The sequence below is a fragment of the Gopherus flavomarginatus genome, chromosome 4, assembly GCF_025201925.1.
Source record: "Gopherus flavomarginatus isolate rGopFla2 chromosome 4, rGopFla2.mat.asm, whole genome shotgun sequence".
NCBI lineage: Eukaryota > Metazoa > Chordata > Testudines > Testudinidae > Gopherus > Gopherus flavomarginatus.
In genome coordinates this window covers 31,047,893-31,070,048 of record NC_066620.1, presented here as the reverse complement: position 1 = coordinate 31,070,048, position 22,156 = coordinate 31,047,893, and the positions used below count along the sequence as shown (strand labels likewise).

The following is a 22,156-nucleotide window of genomic DNA, read 5'->3' as shown; positions in this document are numbered from 1 at the left end:
TGGCACATTCCTGGTGGCTCCACACTGTCTAAAGTGGCACATTCCTTCCAGGTGTTTGGGGTGGATCCCATTTTACCCTCTGGGGATTGTCTGGTGGTCCACTTGACACATTCTTCGGCCAATGGATCCTTTCCAGGCTGGCACCTCCCTAACCATTCACGTACATCAAACATTCATCAACATACATTCCATATCTTAACCATTTATCAATTACAGCTGAAAGCTAGCATAGTGTTTACTTCAAGAACAAAGTCAATTAACTTGTTTGTAAGTTTTACATAGTAATAGGGTACCTTTCACAGAACAGATACAATCAGTGTTTTCTGCAGACAGGAGCTTACAAGTTTTAACATAAGAACTTAAAAGATTTTTGTGCTTGGTGAACCTGGGGGGATTTTTGTACTTGGTGAACCTGGGGGGGTCACTGTCACTTGGGGAAATCACTGTTAGTACCTTCTTTAATATCCCTACAGTTAACCAGCTGTTAGGAGCCGACTCAGCCCTGCCCTGCCACATTTGCTCTTGCTGTCAGATAGTAAGGGGGGGAGCGAGGGCAGTTAAAAAGGAAAGAGGAAAGCTCAGTAAGAGCAGCCCTCCTATCCTTTGCTCTCTGAGGAAAGGGCATGCTCAGTACCTCTCCCAAGACTGATTGCCAGAGTCTCCCCAGAGGCAGGTAGGCCTGGGACAGGATTATTGTGGAGGGGTTTTCTCTGTGGGACTAGTTCTTTGCTCTGCTGCAAAATACCGTAGGGTTTTACAGTGCCACCTGGGACTAGCCTGAGGGATCTAAGGAGACTGTGGCAGGGTAACCCTTGCCAAATAAACCCTGTGGATTTCTGGGGACTGGTCTACACTACAGCTGTAAGTCATCCTAAGTTACGCTACTTCAGTTACATAAGTCGACTTAAGTTAGGTTGACTTAGAGCGGTATCTACACTGCACTGTGTCAACGAGAGATGCTCTCCTGCCTGGTTTCCTTACTCTTCTTAGGGACCTGGAATACAGGAGTCACCGGGAGAGCACTCTGCCACCAATCATGGCAGTGCTGATTTAGCCATAATTATAGACAAGCCCTTGAGTCCTACTCAAGTGTGCCAGGTAATTTTTCTTGGACAGCGAAGAGCATGGTCACACACCTCAACCACAATCCCTGATGCAAGAAACCCTTATTGTGGGAGAAGTTTGGACTTAGTTCTGATTCCAATTTTTGAAACTCAGCTTCATCTCAAGTGGGACTAATTGCTACATAGCTAATGTATGTTCAAATCCTAAATACCCAACACACTAGGAAACAAACAGTTTGGTTTTTCCTACTTTGTGAAGTGCTGTCATTTTCCAATGGAAATACAATTATACTAAAGTGGAGGTTAAAAATGGGTTCATATTTACAAATATACATTATAAAAATATGTTATTCTGTATCACTGTGATTAATCAGTTTAAAGGATAGTGGAGAATCAAACATCATAACAGAACCTTTCTTCAGTCCAGAAGGTCAGGTACTTTAATTATTCTCAGTCTGGAAATTCACGTCTTTATTAAGTTAATAAAAGGTGTAAAATTAGAAATTGAATGCTTTCTACTCTTGATCCTGAGGTCCCCCCAATTTGTGTAATAGGCATGCCCTTCTTTCATTTTATTTTTGGCACCTTAAAATCAGTCCCTAATCTGGGTCCTTCAGTTGCTGAATCAACGAACTACTGATGAACTAACATCTAAGCAAATTCATTTCTGAAACATAACAAATGAAGGCTCAAATGCACCCCTGTGCTGGGGGTCAGTGAAAGGCCCCTTAGGCAACACCAGTTTAAGTCCTGAGGGGTAGCATTTCAGAAAGCATTCAGCAATGCCCTTACTCCTCTCCCATTGAAATCAATGAGAGTTTTACTCCTGACTTCAGGGGAAGCAGAGTTAGGCCACTCCTTTTCTATACTATACACCCATACTATACAATGTGAGTATGGTTTCCCTGGTGTGCAGGCCTTCTGCACATGGCTCAATTTCACCCTAAAAGATTGCCAATTTTATTCTAGTATTTCTTTGTCAGTTTTATTTTACTTGTGAGCCACAGAAAATAATCTTGATTTGTTCTCTTCCTCTTTAGGTCAATATCAAACACTGGCATTAAGTTTTTACCTACTGTACATAAGCTACAATCTCTCCAGAAAGTTTTATTGTAAGTTTATATTGGCTGCTTTTAACTTTTTGTTATTTCCATTCAAATGGTCTGCTCCTCTAATAAGATCTTTGACACATTTCCCTTTGCATTTGTTTAGTGACTTTGTCACTTCATCACCACTTGTAATCTTGTGTGCATTGATAATTTGTTTTACTTTATTTGAGTGTTCCTGTGACTTCTCTATACAAAATGTTATATATGGCATGTGACAGAGAACTTTTTATTTGGTTAATGGGACCTACAATAACCTTTTAACTTCTAAGTCACCAATTTAAATTCAAACCAGGCTGGTAGAGACAGAAATGTGTTGTCATCTGGTGACTGTTCTATGGTCTGCGTGAAATGAGTTGGTCTCAATTCACATCCCAGTGGACAGGACACAAAAAAATCACTGCAGTCAGCACCCGTGTTGGCAATAGAGGTGGTTAAAAAATAAGGTAATTTTTCCCTTAGAAATTTTCAACAAAAATGGAGAACAAATCATTAATTTAAAATTTTCCATGGAAATTTTTGACTTTTTGTTGAAAAACATAAACATTTTTCAGGTTTTTTTTTTTTTCAACAAAAAGTCAACACTTTACATCGAAAGCAGGCACTCTCTGTGAAAATTTTCATTTAGTCAAAAACCTAATTTTTTCATCAAAAACAGGCTTTGATAATCCTGACCCCTGGAAGTCAGTAGGAATTTTGCAATGGACTTTAATAGGGTCAGGAATTCACTATTCACTAGTTTTGATAGAAATTTTTCAACAGCCCCACCTGGCAGTCACAAGCAGAGCATCCAGGGAATGAATAGGCACTCTTGTTTCATCCTTACAGGTGTCTGGTGTTGAGGTATATTAACAGAAAGTTGGGGTATGTTTCCACTACTCGTCCTTAGATTTAAATCTTATATGACATTAATCTTCAAGAATATTAATCCACCACCTATCTTGGGTACTGCTATTCAAATATATAGGTACTGTGTTTTGTCAAGTATGGAGTTTCTGGAATTTCACTCTAGCTCTTAGTGAATCCATATAGCAGGTACAACATGCAAGGACCCATGTAAACTTTTTTCTAGGCAGCTTTGTAATCATCTTCAGACTTAGTTACTCTGGATCGATCTGTGCTAGAGAATCACGGGTTATTTGCCTGAGATAAAATTCCTCTGCTTGCAGAAGGCCACACCATTTAAATCCCAAAATAGATGTTGGTTGAAGTCCTGGCCCTCTTAAAGTCAATTGCAAAGCTCCTGTTGACTTCAGAGGGGCCGTATTTCATTCCATAATTAGGAATTTAATAGTCTGTGTGTGCGCATGAGGATGTGCATGTGCAGGTATGTATAAATGTTAGAAGGCCTTGTCCTGGCTCTTTGTACAGGTTTGAATTTCACTTACTGATGCACCTGTTGATTTCAATCGGCGTTACACTTGCAGAATGAGGCCCCTGTTTAACTATCAGATAATTCAGTATCATGGCCATATACAGCACTCAGAATGAGACAACTTTAGAGCTGCATTAGGTTTCAGGCATTGCAAGTAATTCATTATGTTCCCTGATTTCCAGTAAAAAACAGCATGAAAACAACAATTCTCCCAGACTAAATTATGAGTAATACTGTTTAACTTCTTGGAGCTGTATTTTGAGCAAGTAACAGAAATGTCTATGAGTATATCCTTTTATATATCAGTCATCCTTTATCCTTTTATATATAACAGTCTACTGTGGAACTGACTGAAATGAATACTTGTCAATGCAATAAACTGTCAGAGTCCCCAGTTTAGCCTGTGCCTAGTTTTAAGCACATGAGTAGTTGACATTAGTGGAGGAATTAGTTGCATGCTTAAGTACCTTGATGAATCAGGGCCAAAAAAGACCACCCTTCTCTGCATTAGTTTGGGGGCCAATCATGCTCGAAGAATCCAGCCCTAAGTGCCTACTGTTGATCTTGCCTTGCTTAAGATGCATGCTCTAGAAAGCAAAAAGCAAAAGTTTGGAAGTGATTGCTCCCATTTCACTCCCCAACAGTACTTGGACAAACTTAGTGATATCGTTCAGGAAACCTACATGTAAAATATTTTCTCAGATCTAATGTAAAGAAAAATTTCTTTGGTGTTTGAAGCGTTATTTCCTGTCAAAGAAATGAAAGGATCACAGAGCTACAAAACTGTTTAATTTTTACTTTACTTTCTTTTTCAGAGATATTCAAGATAATATAAATATACGTACAATTGAAAGGAATTCCTTCATGGGCCTGAGTTCTGAAAGTGTCATTATGTGAGTAAGAATTAGCACATACCACATCTTAGTTCACATCTTCTCTAGAATAGAGCCTGAGAAACCTTGTTGGGTGCTATTTTATAGGTTTGCAAAACTAATTTTACCCTTTACTTTCAATATTCAGTAATCTCTCTCTCCCTCCTGCCTTTTCATTTCAGCTCTGTATTTTAGAACCCTAGCAGAGCATAGAGAAAATTTAACAATTAATGGTATCAAGTTTAAAGACCATGATGGTTCCACATAGTACAAATTGTGTTCCAAAGGACGAATACCTCATACATATTTGCAATCAGATACATCATTCAAAGACATTCATTATTCAAGCAAATAACATGTAAATATGTGTAAAATATGGTAGACTTGTACATAATACTAATGTATTGTTACAGGCCAGTTCACAATGCAGTTTCATGCTGTGTAGTTAGACGACTTCTCTTTTGACTTAACAATCATGTTTTTTAATGAACTAGCTGGGTTTCCAGATCCCTTTTATAGGAACATTGAATGTTTGTTTGCTGTACTAAAAATCTGCTTTCATTCCACCTAGGCCAGTGCCTAGTTTGGAAAATTTATCATTACTCCCTGCAGCTTGACTCAGATACAGGGAACAGGGGATATGCAGCAAGGGACCAATTCTGATTTTACTGGATGGAAGCAGGATCAGACCCTCAATATTTGAAGATAGAGTTATAGCAAGGTTAACTACTATCACCCCTCATTTGTCTATCCCAGTGGTTCTCAACCTTTTTCTTCCTGAGTGCCCCCTGCTCCCCCAACATGCTATAAAACTCACCGGTCCACCTGTGCCACAGTAACTGGTTTTCAGCATATAAAAGCCAGGGCTGGGGTTAGTAGGTAGCAAGCAGGGCAATTGCTTGGGGCTCCATGCCACAGGGGCACTCATGAAACTACATTGCTCAGGCTTCAGCTTCAGCTCTGGCTGGCAGGACTCAGGGTCCTGGGCTTCAGCCCCAGGTAATGGGGCTTCGGCTTTCTGCTCGTTCCCCAGCAAGTCTAATCCTGGCTCTGCTTGGAGGCTCCTCTGAAACCTGCTCGAGGCCCCCTAGGGAGCCCTGCACCCCTGGTTGAGAACCACTGGTCTACCCTACCATTTATCCATCCCATCTCCCTGAAAATCTACTAGGTGTGGATAATATTCTCTGAAGAGTGAAAAAGTATTATCAGGGATAGTCCCATTGTTATGTGGAATAGATACCCAGAGAATAAGACCCTAAATATCATTCATTTACCTTTTCTGTCTTATTTAATCATAATGATAATACTTAGCATCTAGATATAGCACTTTGCATCTTCTAAGCACTGTACAAACAGCACTTTCTTAATTTCTACAAACCCCTAAGAGGTGAGCTAACTAACTACTGTGGAGCCGGATTCTTTCCTGTCATCTGATTTCTTTATGCCACCTGCCACCCTAGCAACATGAAGGGACCAGAAAAATGCCTTATCTCCCTAGCTGGGGATTCCCCAAGCTTGTAGGAGTACCATGTTGAGCCCGAGGCTCTTGTGCCACCCATTCCATGGTATAGTGGTCATTCTGGGGAGGAGTGAGACCTGAGTGCTATTGCACTCCAGATATTCTTTACTGGTGTAATGGTCCCTTGGGGTCAAAGCCAGCTAACTTTAGAGCAGACCTCAGGCTGCAGTAAACTACATGAGGGTTGGGTTTGGTATAGAACTAGCCCCAGAATCAAGGAGTCACAACTAGCTCCTCTCTGCCCCCACATCAACAGGATCCATATCAACTACATCCACTGAAAATGAAGGACAGCCTATTCCAAATTATGGAATATCTAATGGACTGCTTGCCTCCAAGATCCTTCTTGAGTGGGACAGCTTTGATTCATTCCATGTCACTAGAAGCCATAGAGTGGATGACAAACCTGGACATCAACCTTTAATGTTCCTTTTCAAGTTGCCATACCAAAAAACTGCATCCAATGGACAATGGGTGCAGCTGAAAATCCAGCCCATTATCTTTATTTTATAGAGAGAAAACAGGCACAAAGGTTAGGTGATCTATCCAAGGCCACAAAGTAAACCAATGACACAGTTAGGATTAGAATTCAAGAGTCCGTGACTCCCAGCCCCATTCTGACTTAACTAGATCAGTGGATCTCAGTCTTTTTTAAAGTTTTTTTTGGACTGTTACCCATGAAGACAAGAGGGGTAAGATAGTCTCATGCTGCTGCATGGGATGATTTTGGGATATGAGGCAGATGGAATTCTGAGGTAGCCCTCAGGGTTTGTCTACACAAACAGTTTGCAGAAAACTGGGGTATAAATCTCTCCTGTACACTGAGTGTCCATGTGGACCCTGCTGCAGTGCACTAAAAGATTCATAGTGCACTTTGATCTTCCCTGCTTTGAAATGAGAATAGATTATAAGTGCACTATAGAACTATTATTGCATGGCCGGAGAGTCCACACAGACAGTTAGTGTGTAGCAGGATAGACTGGGGCGGGGAGTTCCCCTGCGTGCCGCCCCCACCCCCTTGCTTGGTGCAGGCGGCTCTCCCCACGCTCCCCTGTCCCAGCTCCCTCCACCTAAATGCTGGCGGCGACCAGGGCAGCCGAAGATCCAGCCACCGTGGTCGCTGCCGAAGAAAATGGCGCCCCCCAAATCCTAGTGCCCTAGGCGATGGCCTGGGTCACCTAAATGGTTGCACCAGCCCCGAGGATAGAACAGAGTAGATTACACTGCAGCTTGCCACAAACTAAATATTCATATCAATATCCTCTAAAATTGTGCATAGCTCTGTGTTTGCCATCTACACGGGTGAATTTGACCCACAGGGACTATAATGGATGGGTTATAGAAAAATAGAACAAAGCTGCTTTTACACACCTTTGACTTCATTGCAACTACTCTGCTTTTACACAGAAAGTAGAGCTAATTTCTTCCAGGAATGAAGTACAGTATTTAGTTTATTCAGTTTCTGGTATACCTTTAATAAGATCTCATTTTGGTATATCTCTCAGTACTTCCATAGGAAGGAAATACTTCATTTTAAACCCAAATTTGCCTCCATCCCCACATAACCCTAATGTTCCTTCACATGCACTATTGTGAAATATTTATATCAGAAATAGTAATCCGTGGAACTAAATTTATTATGTTAAAAAAATAGATCTCAAATCATGTAAAGCCCCCGGCATCACTATGTTATTTGTGTTCCATATTCCAGCCTTGGCAGGCATATCTGCTCATTGCTGCACATTTTAGCCAATGTAGACCAACTAAAAAGAACGTTCTGCACTGTTGTTGAGGAAATGCTTCACAAAGGAAAAAACCCAAAAATATATTCTCAGAAGAATGTTTTAAAAAAGGAAAGGCATAATGGGAGTCACTTGCACTCTCACTTCCACTCTCCAGTCAGTTTTATGCTTCAACAGCTTTCTCAGTCAGATCCTTTTAAATACGCACTAAACACTATTGATTTCATTGTTTCAGGATTTCTCCCCAGAGGTTAATAGTGTTTTAGAGCTGAAAGTCAAACCACATCTGAAGATGTGTGGGGGAGGGCAAACTGAAGTTTTATGTAAATTCAGTTATGAACTGCTAAAAATATATAAAAGATTGAAATTCACCCCAAAGCAAAGTCTATGCCTCACCTTAAACATTCAGAATTCAGCATAAATGAGACTTAAATGGTTCTATAGCCTTTGTGCTGGCCTTCTGCACAGGAGTGAATTTCACCCTTATTTTGTAAATGTACCAATACAGTGAACAAATATAAACACAAGAAGCCAAATTCTGGAGCTCTCATATCATTTTTACTCAGCATACTCAGGCAAACTCCATTTTAGTCTGAAGTTACTCAGGCTATGTGCTGGTTTAAATAAGAGAAGAATTTGGGCCAAAGGGAGGTTGGCTATGTGAAAGTTGAGTGAAAAGTGACTGAGGACTCCAGGGTTTAGCTCAAAGGTAAATGTATAATTTTTATATATTTTTTGCTTGAAAGTGATGGCTGTATTTTTCCTCCAGGTGATTGCCATGCATAGTCAGGATTGTATGGCAGCTGGATCCATACTCAGCGGGGTAGAATCAGAATCTTAGCATGATGTGCAGTGATAAAACACAATGAGTGCCAATATTATGATTTAAAAAAAAAATCAGAGTGGCAGTTGCTAAATAATATGAATGATGTAACATAATAAAAGTGTCAGATGGTAAAAACAGCCTCCGATTGCCTTGTCTTTCTGTGTTGGCTCACTCATTTCTAATAGTGCCTGTGAGTGGATGGGATCGGAAACAGTTTCCATGATCTGATCTGACACACATTACAGACGTTGAGCCATGTACATCTGTCTTTCATGGTCAAAGGGGTAATCTTTCCAGTCAAGCCTATACTTGATTTTCATGTTGACCTAAGTCCACCATCTTGGACCTTAGATTAGTGGCTCACTTGCATGCTTTTGCTGTGAACAAGAAGTAAAATGTGTAGGTTTTCTGAAAGTTTAATTTAATTGTTTGTTTCATGCCATCAGTCAGGCCTGTCATTCAGTGCCAGAGGGAGTGAGTAGTACAGAGTAAGAATAAAGGAGATGAAAAACTATACTGTATAAATGATAAATATAACTGACCCGAATGTCAGTTTTTTGGATCATGGAGGGAGCTTGGGATAGGGACATTAAACATTAATTTGTTAAAGCACCACAGTTAAAACTCGGCAGAGAGCTCCATGAATTTAAACTAATAGAATTGCTGCCTAATTCTTTTCTCAGAGGGGAGAACATGAGCGAGTAGGGGATCTGTGGAGTATATAGGGGGTGTAGTCTGTGAAGGCAGCAGATGCATTAGAAACTCAGCAGCTATCTTGGCAACTTCTGCACTATTTCCACCCAGCACCCTCCCACTGCCTTGATGTGGAGCCAGTCCCACTTTTTTGCCAGGGTCTTCTCTCTCAGAGGGGGAGAGAGGGCTCAGATGGGGAGTTACTGCTGGTCCCAGCAGCACTAATGTGCCAGCAGATTTTCATGAGAAGTTTGCCTGTTAGAGGAGAATGCTAAAAAGTCTGATGGCTCCTAGGAGTCCCCTTTTTCATTCCCCAGCTATTTCTCCATGCCAAAGCCTCTGAACCCCAATCTTGCAGCACTGGGGCAGGGAGACCTTCACAGTTTCTAGAGGCAAGTGAGTGCTTTCAGAGAAGCTCCCGCTCTTCCCCTTCCACCTCTTTGGAGTCTTTCCTGTTGCATTTTGCTCCTCTCTGTGGTAATTAGCAGCAGTTAGCGCAAGGTTTGAACAGCACTTTGCAAATGCAAAGTTTGTATGGAATTAACACTAACAGTCAGAAAGATTCTGATCTCACTTACTCTGGTGTAAATCTGGAGAGCCACCTTTGACTTCATTGCAACTAATCTGGTTTAACATCAGTATTAGTGAAAGCAGAACCTGGCCCAGCACTTTTAATGCAATTTATCCCAAACAACAGTGGCTGGGATTTTATAATAGCTTTCTGTTAATCCTAGAGATCACCATTTATTTAACTAATTTTATATCACCCAGTAATTCTACTGATGCTTCAGAATTTGGAGCATCTGACCTAATATGCACAAACATAGTTTTCTGTAATCAGTGTTTTAAAATGTGTCTTTTTGTTGCAGACGGCTGAATAAAAATGGAATTCGGGAAATTCAGAATCATGCATTTAATGGAACCTACTTGGATGAGCTGTAACTATTCTTATTATTTGGTATTCAGCACAACAATTACTGGGAAATAGTAACCGTAGCAAAGTTATTTATCCCTGATTGTCTTATTATTATGTTTTACAGAAATCTTAGTGATAATCACAATCTAGAAAAATTACCTAATGAGGTTTTCCAAGGAGCCAATGGCCCAGTTGTTCTGTAAGTAACAGTCAGATGTTCTTTTCCTCATATGACAGATCTGAATTTCAAATATCCAAAAATTCAGGAGTGTTCAGGTTTGAAGGTTTGTTTCCTGATGTAAAATGTGGATCTGGATCCCAGTTCAGATTTTTTAGATATGGATCAGGTTCAGATTTCATATTCCCCCACAAAGTTTAGGAGAGTTTGAATCCAGGGTTTTATTTAATGTTTATCTTCACTTCTTATTAAGCTCTGTTAGAAAGTGGCTATAATACACTTTATGCAAAAGGAGACACTACTTATTTTCCTTTGTTGTTTTGATCCAATCCAAAGTGAGGAGATCATCAACTGTTGGACATTGTCCTAATCCGTTAACTTGAATGGAGCTTGTATAACTTGAACCAGTTGAGAATCTACCCTTACATCTTTGGAACCTGTATCTAAAGCTGAAAATCGTACCTTGCACAATTTCACTAATCTTTTCTTCTCTGCACATGTTATTTAGGGAAAAATAACACATGCAGAAAGATTCTATAGCAGTAGAAGTCTCATAGATCTTTGTGCATTCTTTTTAATGCATTTAACAATGCACTTCTTCTAAATTTTCTGCAACCCCAAAACTGTCATCAAGTGTCCTGCAGCAGTACTCACTGTTTTATCAACTCTTTGTGTGACCCCCTAAAACATTGTGCTCAACTGCTTTTACTTCTTATTGTAACACTTTATATTATTAATTGTCATATACATGGCTGACACTGAGAAGCAGAGGGAAGCTGGTAACATTATCTCAGACCCAGGTTTAGTACAGATCTGAGACTTATTTGCAAGTGTGAGCCATTGCTCATGCTTCTATTCACAATTTCATGTGAGCAGCGACAAAAGGTGCATGATTCCTTTTTCAGCACCAGCCCATCTATGTATCGGTCTCTCTTCCCTCAGGGCTCACATCCAGCATGCTTCAGGCTGGCAGGAGAGAGGCATAGGTTACTCAAGTGAGTGAAACGGGGTCGAAGGGCTGAAATTGTGGCTGGCAATGCTCATGGGTGCTGCCAAGCTCCTTGTGCCCTGCCCTAGCCCATATTAGCAACAGCTGCCCTTAGAATTGGGGGAAGGAAATTTTATTATTTCAGTGTCAGGAAAGATTTTAGTGTGGCTAGAAAACATAAAAAGAGAGAGAAAAATAGAACATTTAACTTCAGAATCAGATAAGAATTCTTCTGTAGTGCTTATATCTGTGCTTGCCATACCCTCCCTCCATGCTGGGATGCTCAATGAAGATCTAGTATAAAGTACTACCTTAGGAGTTCCTCCATATTTTTTCCTCCCACTTTCAACACTGGATAGCTACCAGTCCCTATACATGCCTTTAACCTTTGGATAAACTTCTTATTGAAGCATCTTCTTGGCACCAACACAATTGCTCTTTCTTTGGGGGAAAAGATAATGCATTTCCTTTGCAAGCTGAAGCCAATACAATCATATTCTGATGGTTTATCAAATTGATTTGCTGTAGTTCGGATTCATTTGATAGTTCAAATTCAGACACTGAATTATTGGTATAGGAATTATTCTGTTCTATTAATAATGCATCCACAATTATATGAATGGTATATTGCCTTTTTATCCTGACTGAGAATCATGAAAGAAGGGTCTTCACATCATCTGTCACCATAGTGTACACCAGACATGCATTTTCACTTATGGAAATGATTGACCTGTAATAACATCTATGCTGGGAAAAACAGAATTGTTCATATCAAATTTGTGGTGCAGACTGCAATATTTTATTAGATGGTACATCTAGTTGTCTTATCTCTTGTTCTTCCTGAACCAGTATCTAGTTGGCAATTAGCATCTCCTTGTATCTTACATCTCAAAATATTGCAATAACGTAAAAGGTTCATAGAGTCATAGGATGTTAAGATCAGAAGGGACCATTGTGATCATCTAATCTGAGCTCCTGTATAGTACAGGCCATAGAATTTCACCCAATAATTCCAGCATCAAGCCCATAATGTCTGGTTGCATGAGCATATCTTTTAAAAATACATCCAATGTTGAGACTTCAAGTGATAGATAATCCCCCACATCCTTAAGTAAGTTCCAATGAATAATCATCCTTACTGTTAAAAATGTGCACTTTATTTCCAGTTGAATGTTTCCAGCATCAACATTCAACCAATTCATGGCATTAGCAGTGAAGCTTTCTTGCTACCAGGTTGATGAGTCACAGGAGGCTCTTGAGGGGTATCCCAATCCCTACCTCTCTATGAGCCATAGATCAACCATATACTCCCCTCTTACACCCTACTCCAATCCCTAACTACAATTCTGAAGGTGGAGTAGGGTAATCTTATTTAGATCTGAAAAGGATAATCAGCTGACAGCACTATTTCTTTCATCAGGTTTTGCTGAGCAGAATAAGAAACCAAGGGGGAAGGGACAAGCTATTCCTGCAATTTCTACATTGGCTCCTGAGTCCTGACAGGCCTTACAATGGTGCGGTTATGCTGCTGCAGCCACGCTGTTGTAAGGTGCATTGTGTAGTTGCTCTTTATTGCTAGGAGAGAGCTCCACTTCCAATGCAGGGTAGTAGCTTCATCTCTGGGAGCATGGCTCCTACTGATGAAACCCTGTCCACACCAGCACTTTTCGTCATTAAAACTTTTGTCGTTTAGGGAGGTGCCAGTGTAGACAAAGCCTAAGCCTGATGCAGAGCTGCCCCAATGGTTCTCTTAAGGTCTGCAGGCAAACAGGAACAGGACAGTAGCTATCCATTCCAATTGATTAGTGACCATATGCTCTCTAGATAGGTTTCTTACTGCCTTTTTGTTTTCATGGGCATTTTAGCCTAGTCAGTTGCTTTTCATTTTTCACTAAAACCCCTACACTAGAGAACCAACTCCCAAGGAAATTCTGAACCTGAATTTCCTAGCTGGTAACTGAAGGCCTAACTAACTGAACCATTTGCATCTTGTCAGTGTCTGCTGTCAAGGGAGCGGTCTCTGAGACAGATCATTCAAATAAATATTCTGTTACTATGGAATACAACTTTCCCTGATCTTGAATTTGCTTATGTTCATGTGCATTAATGATCATAATCAATATAAAGTTATTTAAAAGGTCTTCCTTGCATCCACAAGGAGATGTTTAAGTGGTTATGAAATCATTTTGCTTTATGAAAAACACAGTGATATTTTTGCCACTTGTAAGTATAGGCAGCATTCTAATTCATGTTTCTCTGTCATTTTCTACCCAGGATAATAACTGATTGGTCTCGCTAAAGATTTTCAAGCCAAAGAAAGATATTTTTCATATCCTTGTTATGACGCACTATGAAGTGCTGTGGATCTCAATAATGCAATGAAAGATACTGCATATGGGTTTGAGCAGAAACCTACAAGTTTCCTGTTTGATCAGTAAATTACTCATGATAACAGCTTTTGTTACCTGTTACATTAAGGACTAAGGGTGAAATCTAGGAAGGTATTTAGGCCCCTGAGTCCCATTTTAGGCACTACTGTGATCCACAAAACTCACACTTGGGTGCCACCTAATCGTGTAGGCTCCGAAACTCACTCACCCTTAAATGTTTGCAATAAAATTTCCCTAAGCATGTATGTTTTTGCCTCTGGGCATGCTCACTGCTGCCTCACTCAAGGAGCGATTCACAAACAAGGAAAGATAATAGTTCAGCCACCTAACTTGCATGTGGGGGCCACTCAGGTAGGCATGCTCATATGCCACCTACCAGGTCAGACATCTGAAACAACTTCACACAACATCTGGGAAAGGGAAGGCCTTCCCTATAACTTTTAGCACAGTGGTAGGTGTCTCACCTGAGAATGGGAGAATTGATTTGAAACATTTCCCATGAGTGCTCTAACCACTGAACTAAAGAGTGATAATGCTTTCTCTGGCCCAATTATTTAATTAAAGTGGAACAACTTCAATGCAAGAGACTGAGGGAGCCCCACATCAGAATATCACATAGCCCAGTGACTAGGGCACTCATCTGAGAAGTGGCTGCTCCCTATTCAGATTCCTTCTCCCCCTCAGGTGGAGGAGGGACTTGAACTGGGGATTTCCCACATCCTGAATGAGTACCCTAAACTTTGGGCTAAAGATAATCAAGGAGGTCCTGCTCCACCCCAGTTGTTTTGATTTGGATCCCATGCTCAATGTAGGTGGCCAAACACTTATCTTCCCCAGTTTGTGCACTGTGAAGTGGAGATAGTTCAGGCGGTAATGATGCAATCCTATCTCCATGGGGGATAAGGGGATTAGCGCACACCATTTTGATTGTCATCTAGTTCAGGTGGCTCGCTGCCTACCATTCTGGCTTTGCTAATCCTATTCCAAGGCACCTATCCCATTCATCACACAGGAGCTTGGGTGCCTATCACAGAATTTGTTGATTGCATTGTGTCTTATGCCTAAAAGTTATGTGCTTAAAAGTTAGGTTCTGCAACACTCAATATCAAGTGTCTTCATTGCTGTCATTCTACATTTCCAGCCATAGGTGCAATCTGGACACAAAAATTGCTACCACCAAAAACCATATTTGCTCATGCAACTTGGGTAATTGCTTGAGGAAATGTAGTTAGGGGTGTGGTTACCTAGTGGGTGCATACAAATCGCTGTTTGTGAGCTCAGGTGCAAACTTTTCTGGCCATGATTCTTTTACAGGTGTGTTTGTTTTGCCTTTCACAGATTATTTGACTCTAAATGTGAATGTCATTCACAACAATTGTATGACATTTGATCTCCCCAACAGTTGGTGGCCACTAGATGTATCTCATACTAAAAATAACTTGTGCCTATTGTGTAATTTATATCAAATGAAATATTGCCATGGTATGGGAAAGTTATCAATGAAATAGAGACTGAATGTTTTGAGGATGGAGAAAAGCTATGCTTCCAAATTAGGTCAACTCATCTACTTTATTAGGGCAAGCTCTTTTCTTTGATAACACAAGACAGAGAACACAACAATGTGGGGCACATATCTGACACTGCAGGAAGAACTGGGTAACATGTTGCTTGGTTCATTTTACTCCTACTGTTAAAGGAAGCAGCACGCTTCTCTGCTTTCCCATGTTGATGGACACAGCATATACAGTAGGCAGATGGCCCAGCCGGGCAGGCCCCCTCATTAGCAGACAGTGCCTCATATGAGATGTGTTATGCCAACTATAATTCTCTAGAACAGAGGAGAAATCCTGCACTGCTCCTTGACAGCAGGTGAAGGGCCACTGGCCTCCTTCCAGTATCTGTGCAGCACAAGGAAGGATTTTGTATTTGCATCACAGGATATTTTCCCTTTCATTGCCAGTCTAGTTCTTTTTATAATAACTTTATAGTTGCAGCCTCCATCACTACCTTTGATAGTCTATTTCACAAAGTAACTGCCTTCCACATAAATACATTTATTTGCACCTTCTGTAATGCTTTCTCTCTTCTTACCTTCAGTCTCTTCTCTCTCTCCTTTTTGAACCTGTTACCCTCTGGAAATGTTTTGTTGTTTTCACGCCTAGAAATTTAAAGCTCAATTTTCCCAACCTTTCCACACAGTTGTTACCCTGCGTGTACCTATCTGTTCCTTCTGCATTTTGTTCCAGTTCCTCATTTTCCTTCCCATAATAAGGTGTCCAGGATTGTCCATAATAATGATTCAGGTGTGATTTCATCAGCCCTTTTTACAGTGCCATAATAATCTTCCTCACTGATTGGTGCATTTCAGTATTTCCTAAACCCTGCCTCACAAAGAGCTAATGGTTTTCAGTTGTTATGTACCAGATCCTTTATTGCTACTAGAGAGTGTAGATTATTTGTCTTTTTAATTATTTATTTATAATAATTTATAATTTATAATAATTTAATTATTTGTATTTTTAATGAATCTATAATACTCAACAATAGTCTTCAATGAACATCAACTCGGCTCTCCCACTTTAAGCCCAGTCTCTCTTTTTTCTTTGATACTGACCCACTGAATAATTTTTTCATCATCTACAAGCAGGCACACTTTTGGGTTTGTTTTCTCTTCCTTTTCGTTGATTTATAGTTTCAAAAAGATTGGACTTAATGTCTGCTACTGATCTTCCCTTCTCAGCATTTTCCTTACACCTGATTTGTATCTGTGTGCTGGTATATTTCAACTTTGGTTACTAAAGCAATTTTTTTATCCAGGCTAGAATTTCACCATCAATAGCTGCTTTCTAATGTTATAAGCAGTTTCTTTCATTCTTTTTTTTATGTACTGCTCTGTTGCAACCCTTCTTGAAGCCCAGTTATATGGTCTTTTGTTTCACACTTGTTGACTCTTATTGTCACCATCTCAAGGAAATTAATCCTGTTTGTTAAGCATGCTTTCCCTCTTCAAAGACCAAGCCATGACTGTCTTTGATGTCTGTACCTGTCCAAATCTTCTCTTATTTTGTTTCACATCAGTGATTTTTAGAATCTTTCCAAAGCATACATCAGATGTACAAAATGAGAAAGTACAACGTCATCCTCTGATCCTGTTTTCAATGTGACTATCCAGACAGCTTCTTTCCAATCACTAGCCTCTTACAATGTGCAGGAGTCAAAAATGTCTCTAAATTGAGGGGTGGGAGAGGGTTGTTAATTTACTTCTTTGCTGAGATTATTATATGTCTTAAAGGGATATTTCAAAGACAAGAATCAGTTTCCTGCCTGCCTCTGGATTAGAAAATATTAAGAAGCTAAGAGCACGATCTGCCTACAATTTAAAAAAGCTGCCTGCCTTAGAGAAGTTTGTTGCACTGATTGAGGCTAACCTCACCTATCCTAGCCATTGCTGTGCATTCACAAATTGGAAAAGACAAATGTGAGTAATTTCATTTTTCTTTGCATTTCTGACTGTTGATGGTGAATCAAATAATTAAACTTAATTCATGGAAAAGAGATTAAAGCTAAGTATGGAGTTTTTTCCCAAGTATTTATAATACAAATACATTTGTATATACGGAGAGCAAAGTACATATTAGGAGCCAGATAATCTGCTGCTGTAAATGGTCATACCTGCATTAACAGTAGTTAGTTGCAGTACATTCAATAAGGCACAATGGGCTTTGCTCAAGTGGGCCCTTCAGGAGCCACATTGAAGCCCTTAGCATGTTTTGGATCTCCCGTTCTATAGCAGCTTGGGAATGAGGAAACACCCGGTAGGGTGGGGTTCTAATTGGGTGAGCATTACCTGTGTCAATGGAGTGGTATGCCCGTTCAGTCCGTCCTGAGGTGGCTGAGAACAATGGGGCGAAGCTAGTGCGCAGCTTCTTGATCTGTTGCCGCTGCAGATGTTCCAAGGTTGTGGAGAGGGTCACCTCTTCCACGCCACCGTCACTCTTTCCTTTGTAGTAGACACCTTCAGGCCACTTAGCGTCATCTTCTCCCTGGGCTTTAAACTGACAAACTGTTAAGTCTCTGGAATAGAATAGACCGTGAATGGCCCTTCCCATGACGCTTCCATCTTATGGGCCTGTTGCGCCTTCAAGACCATAACCTGGTCTCCTACCTTGAAGGAAAGCTCTCTGGTATGTCTGTCATACCAGGCCTTTTGCTCTTTCTGAGCATCCTTTAGGTTTTCTTTAGCAAGGGCTAAAGAGTGTCGGAGGGTGCTTTGTAGGTTGCTTACAAAGTCTAGAATGTTAGTTCTTGGAGAAGGCGTAAACCCCTCCCATTGCTGCTTCACCAGCTGTAATGGCCCCTTAACCTCGTGGCCATATACAAGTTTGAATGGTGAAAACCCTAAACTGGGATGTGGTACAGCCCTTTAGGCAAAAAGCAACTGCTGCAACACTAGGTCCCAATCATTGGAGTGTTATTGAGGAATTTACGTATTATGGCCCCCAAAGTTCCATTAAACCTCTCCACCAGGCCATTGGTTTGATGGTGGTAAGGGGTGGCAACCAAGTGATTCACCCCATGAGCTCCCCACAGATCTTTCATGGTCCCTGCCAGGAAATTATTTCCTGAATCTGTAAGGATGTCGGAGGGCCAACCTACCCTGGCAAAAATGTCTGTTAAGGCCTGGCACACAGTTTTAGCCCTGGTGTTGCTTAGAGCTACTGCTTCCAGCCATCGGTTAGCAAAGTCCACGAAAGTCAGTATGTACTGCTTTCCTCTGGGGGTCTTTTTTGGGAAAGGACCCAGAATATCCACAGCTACTCGCTGAAATGGGACCTCAGTTATGGGGAGTGGCTGGAAAGGGGCCTTGACCTGGTCTTGGGGCTTTCCCACTTTTTGGCACACCTCACAAGACCAGACATAATTGGCAATGTCCTTGCCCATCCGCTCCCAGAGGAAGGACTTCCCCAACCGGTCTTTGGTTCTGTTCACCCCAGCATGGCCACTGGGATGATCATGGGCTAAGCTTAAGAGCTTTCCCCGGTACTTAGTTGGAACTACCAACTGCTTTTGAGGATGCCAGTCTTCCCGGTGTCCACCAGAAAGAGTCTCCTTGTATAAAAGTCCTTGTTCTACAACAAACCGGGATCGGTTAGAAGAGCTGAGAGGCAGTGGAGTGCTCCGTACTGCCACCCAAGCTTTCTGAAGGCTGTCATCTTCTTCCTGCTCAGTCTGGAACTGTTCCCTTGAGGCTGGAGACGCTAGTTCCTCCTTAGACTGTGGACTTGGGTTTGGTCCCTCTGGAAGCGAGGTAGGTGATGGGGTTGTGTTCGTGGATGGGGAACCGCTTTCCGCTGGTGCACTATGCGATATTTCGGGCTCTGGCTGAGCCTCTTTGGTAGGGTTGTCTGCTGCTTCTGCCAGTTCAGACCCGCTGGCGCCCTCTGGCGTTGGGGTTGGAGACGGGTTTGCAAGGGCTGGCATCAATGCTGGCAACGGTTCTGGTACCGGTTGCTTTTCCCGTTCCGGGTCTGGGACTGGAGGCACTGTGGCTGTTGCAGTCATTGGCAGGGGATCCGGGTCCACCACCTCTCTCTGGGTCTCTAGTAATACAGACGGGGCTCTTGTGGACGGCTCAGGAACAGGGATGGGTCTGGAAGCTTGCCTGGCTTGGCTGCTTGTAACCATTCCCACCCTCTTGGCCCGCTTCACCTGGTTGGCCAAGTCTTCCCCCAGTAGCATGGGGATGGGATAATTGTCATAGACTCCAAAAGTCCACATTCCTGACCAGCCTTTGTACTGGACAGGCAGTTCAGCTGTAGGCAAGTCTACAGATTTTGACATGAAGGAGTAAATTGTCACTTGGGCCTCTTGGTTGATGAATTTGGGGTCCACTAAGAATTGGTGGATAGCTGACACTTGGGCCCCCGTGTCTCTCCACGCGATAACCTTCTTTCCGCCCACTCTCAAAGTTTCCCTTCGCTCCGAGGGTATTTGAGAGGCATCTGGGCCTGGCGATCTTTGGTGTGATGGTGGTGTAATGAACTGCATTCAGTTGGGGATCTTGGGGCAGTTGGCCTTTATGTGTCCCAGTTCATTACATTTAAAGCATCGCCCAGCTGACTGGTCACTGGGCCGAGGTGGGATGCTGGAGACTGGTGAGGTGGGACAATAGGGAGTCTGGGGCCTTCCTTGGGTTGTAGGTAGGGTCTTGGGTTGCCCTCGGTGATAGAGTTTATTGTCTGTTTGCCCCCTGTGACATTCGCTCCCCTTGCTAGTAGCTTTTTTCTTTTCTGCTACTTCCTCCCATCTGGCTCCAATCTCCCCCGCCTCGGTTACAGTTTTGGGCTTCTCATCTAGTATGTACCTTTCTATTTCCTCAGGAACACCCTCTAAGAACTGCTCCATTTGCATTAGGAGGGACAGCTCTTCCAGAGAGTTAACATTTGCTCCTGATATCCAGGCATCATAATTCTTTCCAATGTGGTAGGCGTGTCGGGTGAATGACACATCTGGTTTCCACCTTAGGGCTCTGAACTGCCGACGGGCATGCTCAGGTGTTAGCCCCATTCTGATTCTGGCTTTGGTTTGAAAAAGTTTATAATCGTTCATGTGTTCCTTAGGCATTTCAGCTGCCACCTCTGCTAACGGTCCACTGAGCTGTGGCCTCAGCTCTATCATGTACTGGTCTGTAGAGATGTTGTACCCATGGAAGGTCCTTTCAAATTTTTCTAAGAAGGCCTCAGTGTCATCACCTGCCTTGTAGGTGGGAAATTTCCTGGGATGGAGAACAGTACCTGGAGAAGAGTTGTTAGGGTTGGCTGGAACATCTGGCTTAGTCTTTGCTAATTCCATGGCCTGCTGGTGGGCCTCCCTTTGGATCTCTATCTCTCTTCTGTGGGCCCTCTTTGGCCTCTTGTTCTCTTTTGTGGGCCGCCTCTTTGGCTTGTTCTTCTCTTTCTCTTATCTCCATCTCTTTTCCTGTCATTTCTATCGCTTTTTGTTTTATCTCCATCTCTTTTTCTCTCATTTCTATCTCTTTTTGTTTCCTCTCCATGTCTCTCTTGTGGGCTGCCTCTTTGGCTTGTTCTTCTGTACCCAGTCTTGCCCGTTCCTTGGAACTCATTGTTCCTGCTTTCTTGTGCTGGCTGCGCCCTCTGCTGTTTACTGCCTAGAATGCTGCAACCCAGACTGCTTCGTTAACAGAGACTTCTAACTATCTATGCCCGAAGAGTTAGAAAGAAAAAAAAACAATTCATTTGCAAATGCCTTTTGTTGGTGTCTGCTGGCTCACAGCTTGCTGCCTCTTTAACAAAGACCCTTGTTAAAGAACTTTAACACCTCTGCCCTCAGGCTGTCATCCGATCAGCCAGGAAGGAGAGAAAAAAAAATTCACTGGCTTTAGTTTTTAAACCCACTGCTGCACACCATGTCCAGGTATTATTCCCACTTTGAACTTTAGCATCCAGAAAGTGGGGACCTGCATGTACCCCTCTAAACTTAATTCCTAGCTTAGATCTGATAGCGCTGCCACCAACCAAAAATATTGTGTTTTGGTACACTTCCTGTCTCCCAAAAACCTTCTCTGGGGGACCCAAGACCCAAATCCCTTGGGTCTTAAAACAGAGAGAGATAAACCATTCCCCCTCCTTTCCCCCTCCCAGACTTTCCCTGAGAGAAACACTGATCCAAACTCCTTGGATCCTAAAACAGAGAGGAATTAGCCTCCCCCGCTTCTTTCCCCCTCCCAGACTTTCCCTGAGAGATGCACTGATCCAAACTCCTTGGATCCTAAAACAAAGAGGAATTAACCTTTCCCCTCCCCTTTTCTCCCCCCACCACTCCCTGGTGAGTTCTGACCCAATCCTCTTGAGTTTTACACAAGGAAAAAATCAATCAGGTTCTGAAAAAAGAAAGCTTTTAATTAAAGAAAGAAAAAATAAAAATTATCGCTGTAAAATCAAGATGGAAAATGTTTACAGGGTCTTCAGCTTATATAGACTAGAGGGACTCCCTCCCCCCTAGCCTAAGATACAAGTTACAGCAAACAGGGGTAAAATATCCTTCCAGCAAAATACACATTTGCAAATAAAGAAAACAACCATAAAGACTAATCCGCCATCTATCTAGTACTTGCTATTTTGAACATGAGAGACTATTTCAGAAAGATTAGAGAAAGATCTGGTTGCACATCTGGCCCCTCTTAGCTCCAAGAGAGAACAAAGAACAAAAAAAAACAGCACAAAACAAAGACTTCCCTCCACTAAGATTTGAAAGTATCTTGTCCCCCGATTGGTTCTTTGGTCAGATGTCAGCCAGGTTCACTGAGCTTGTTAACCCTTTACAGGTAAAAGAGACATTAACTCTTAACTATCTGTTTATGACACCTGCATTAACAGTGGTTAGTTGCAGTACATGCAATAAGGCCCAATGGGCTTTGCTCAGGTGGGCCCTTCAGGAGCCACATTGAAGCCCTTGCAGGGGAGATAA

At 41.9% G+C, this 22,156-nt stretch overlaps 1 protein-coding gene across 1 annotated transcript in view; it reads left to right on the top strand.

Moving 5' to 3' along the window:
• Positions 1 to 22,156, top strand: part of FSHR (follicle stimulating hormone receptor) — a 134,665-nt gene that overhangs the window by 98,202 nt on the left and 14,307 nt on the right. The window contains 5 exon segments of the mRNA XM_050951855.1: positions 2,105 to 2,176; positions 4,361 to 4,438; positions 10,067 to 10,135; positions 10,238 to 10,312; positions 16,962 to 17,147. Coding sequence (XP_050807812.1) covers positions 2,105 to 2,176; positions 4,361 to 4,438; positions 10,067 to 10,135; positions 10,238 to 10,312; positions 16,962 to 17,147 — 480 coding nt within the window.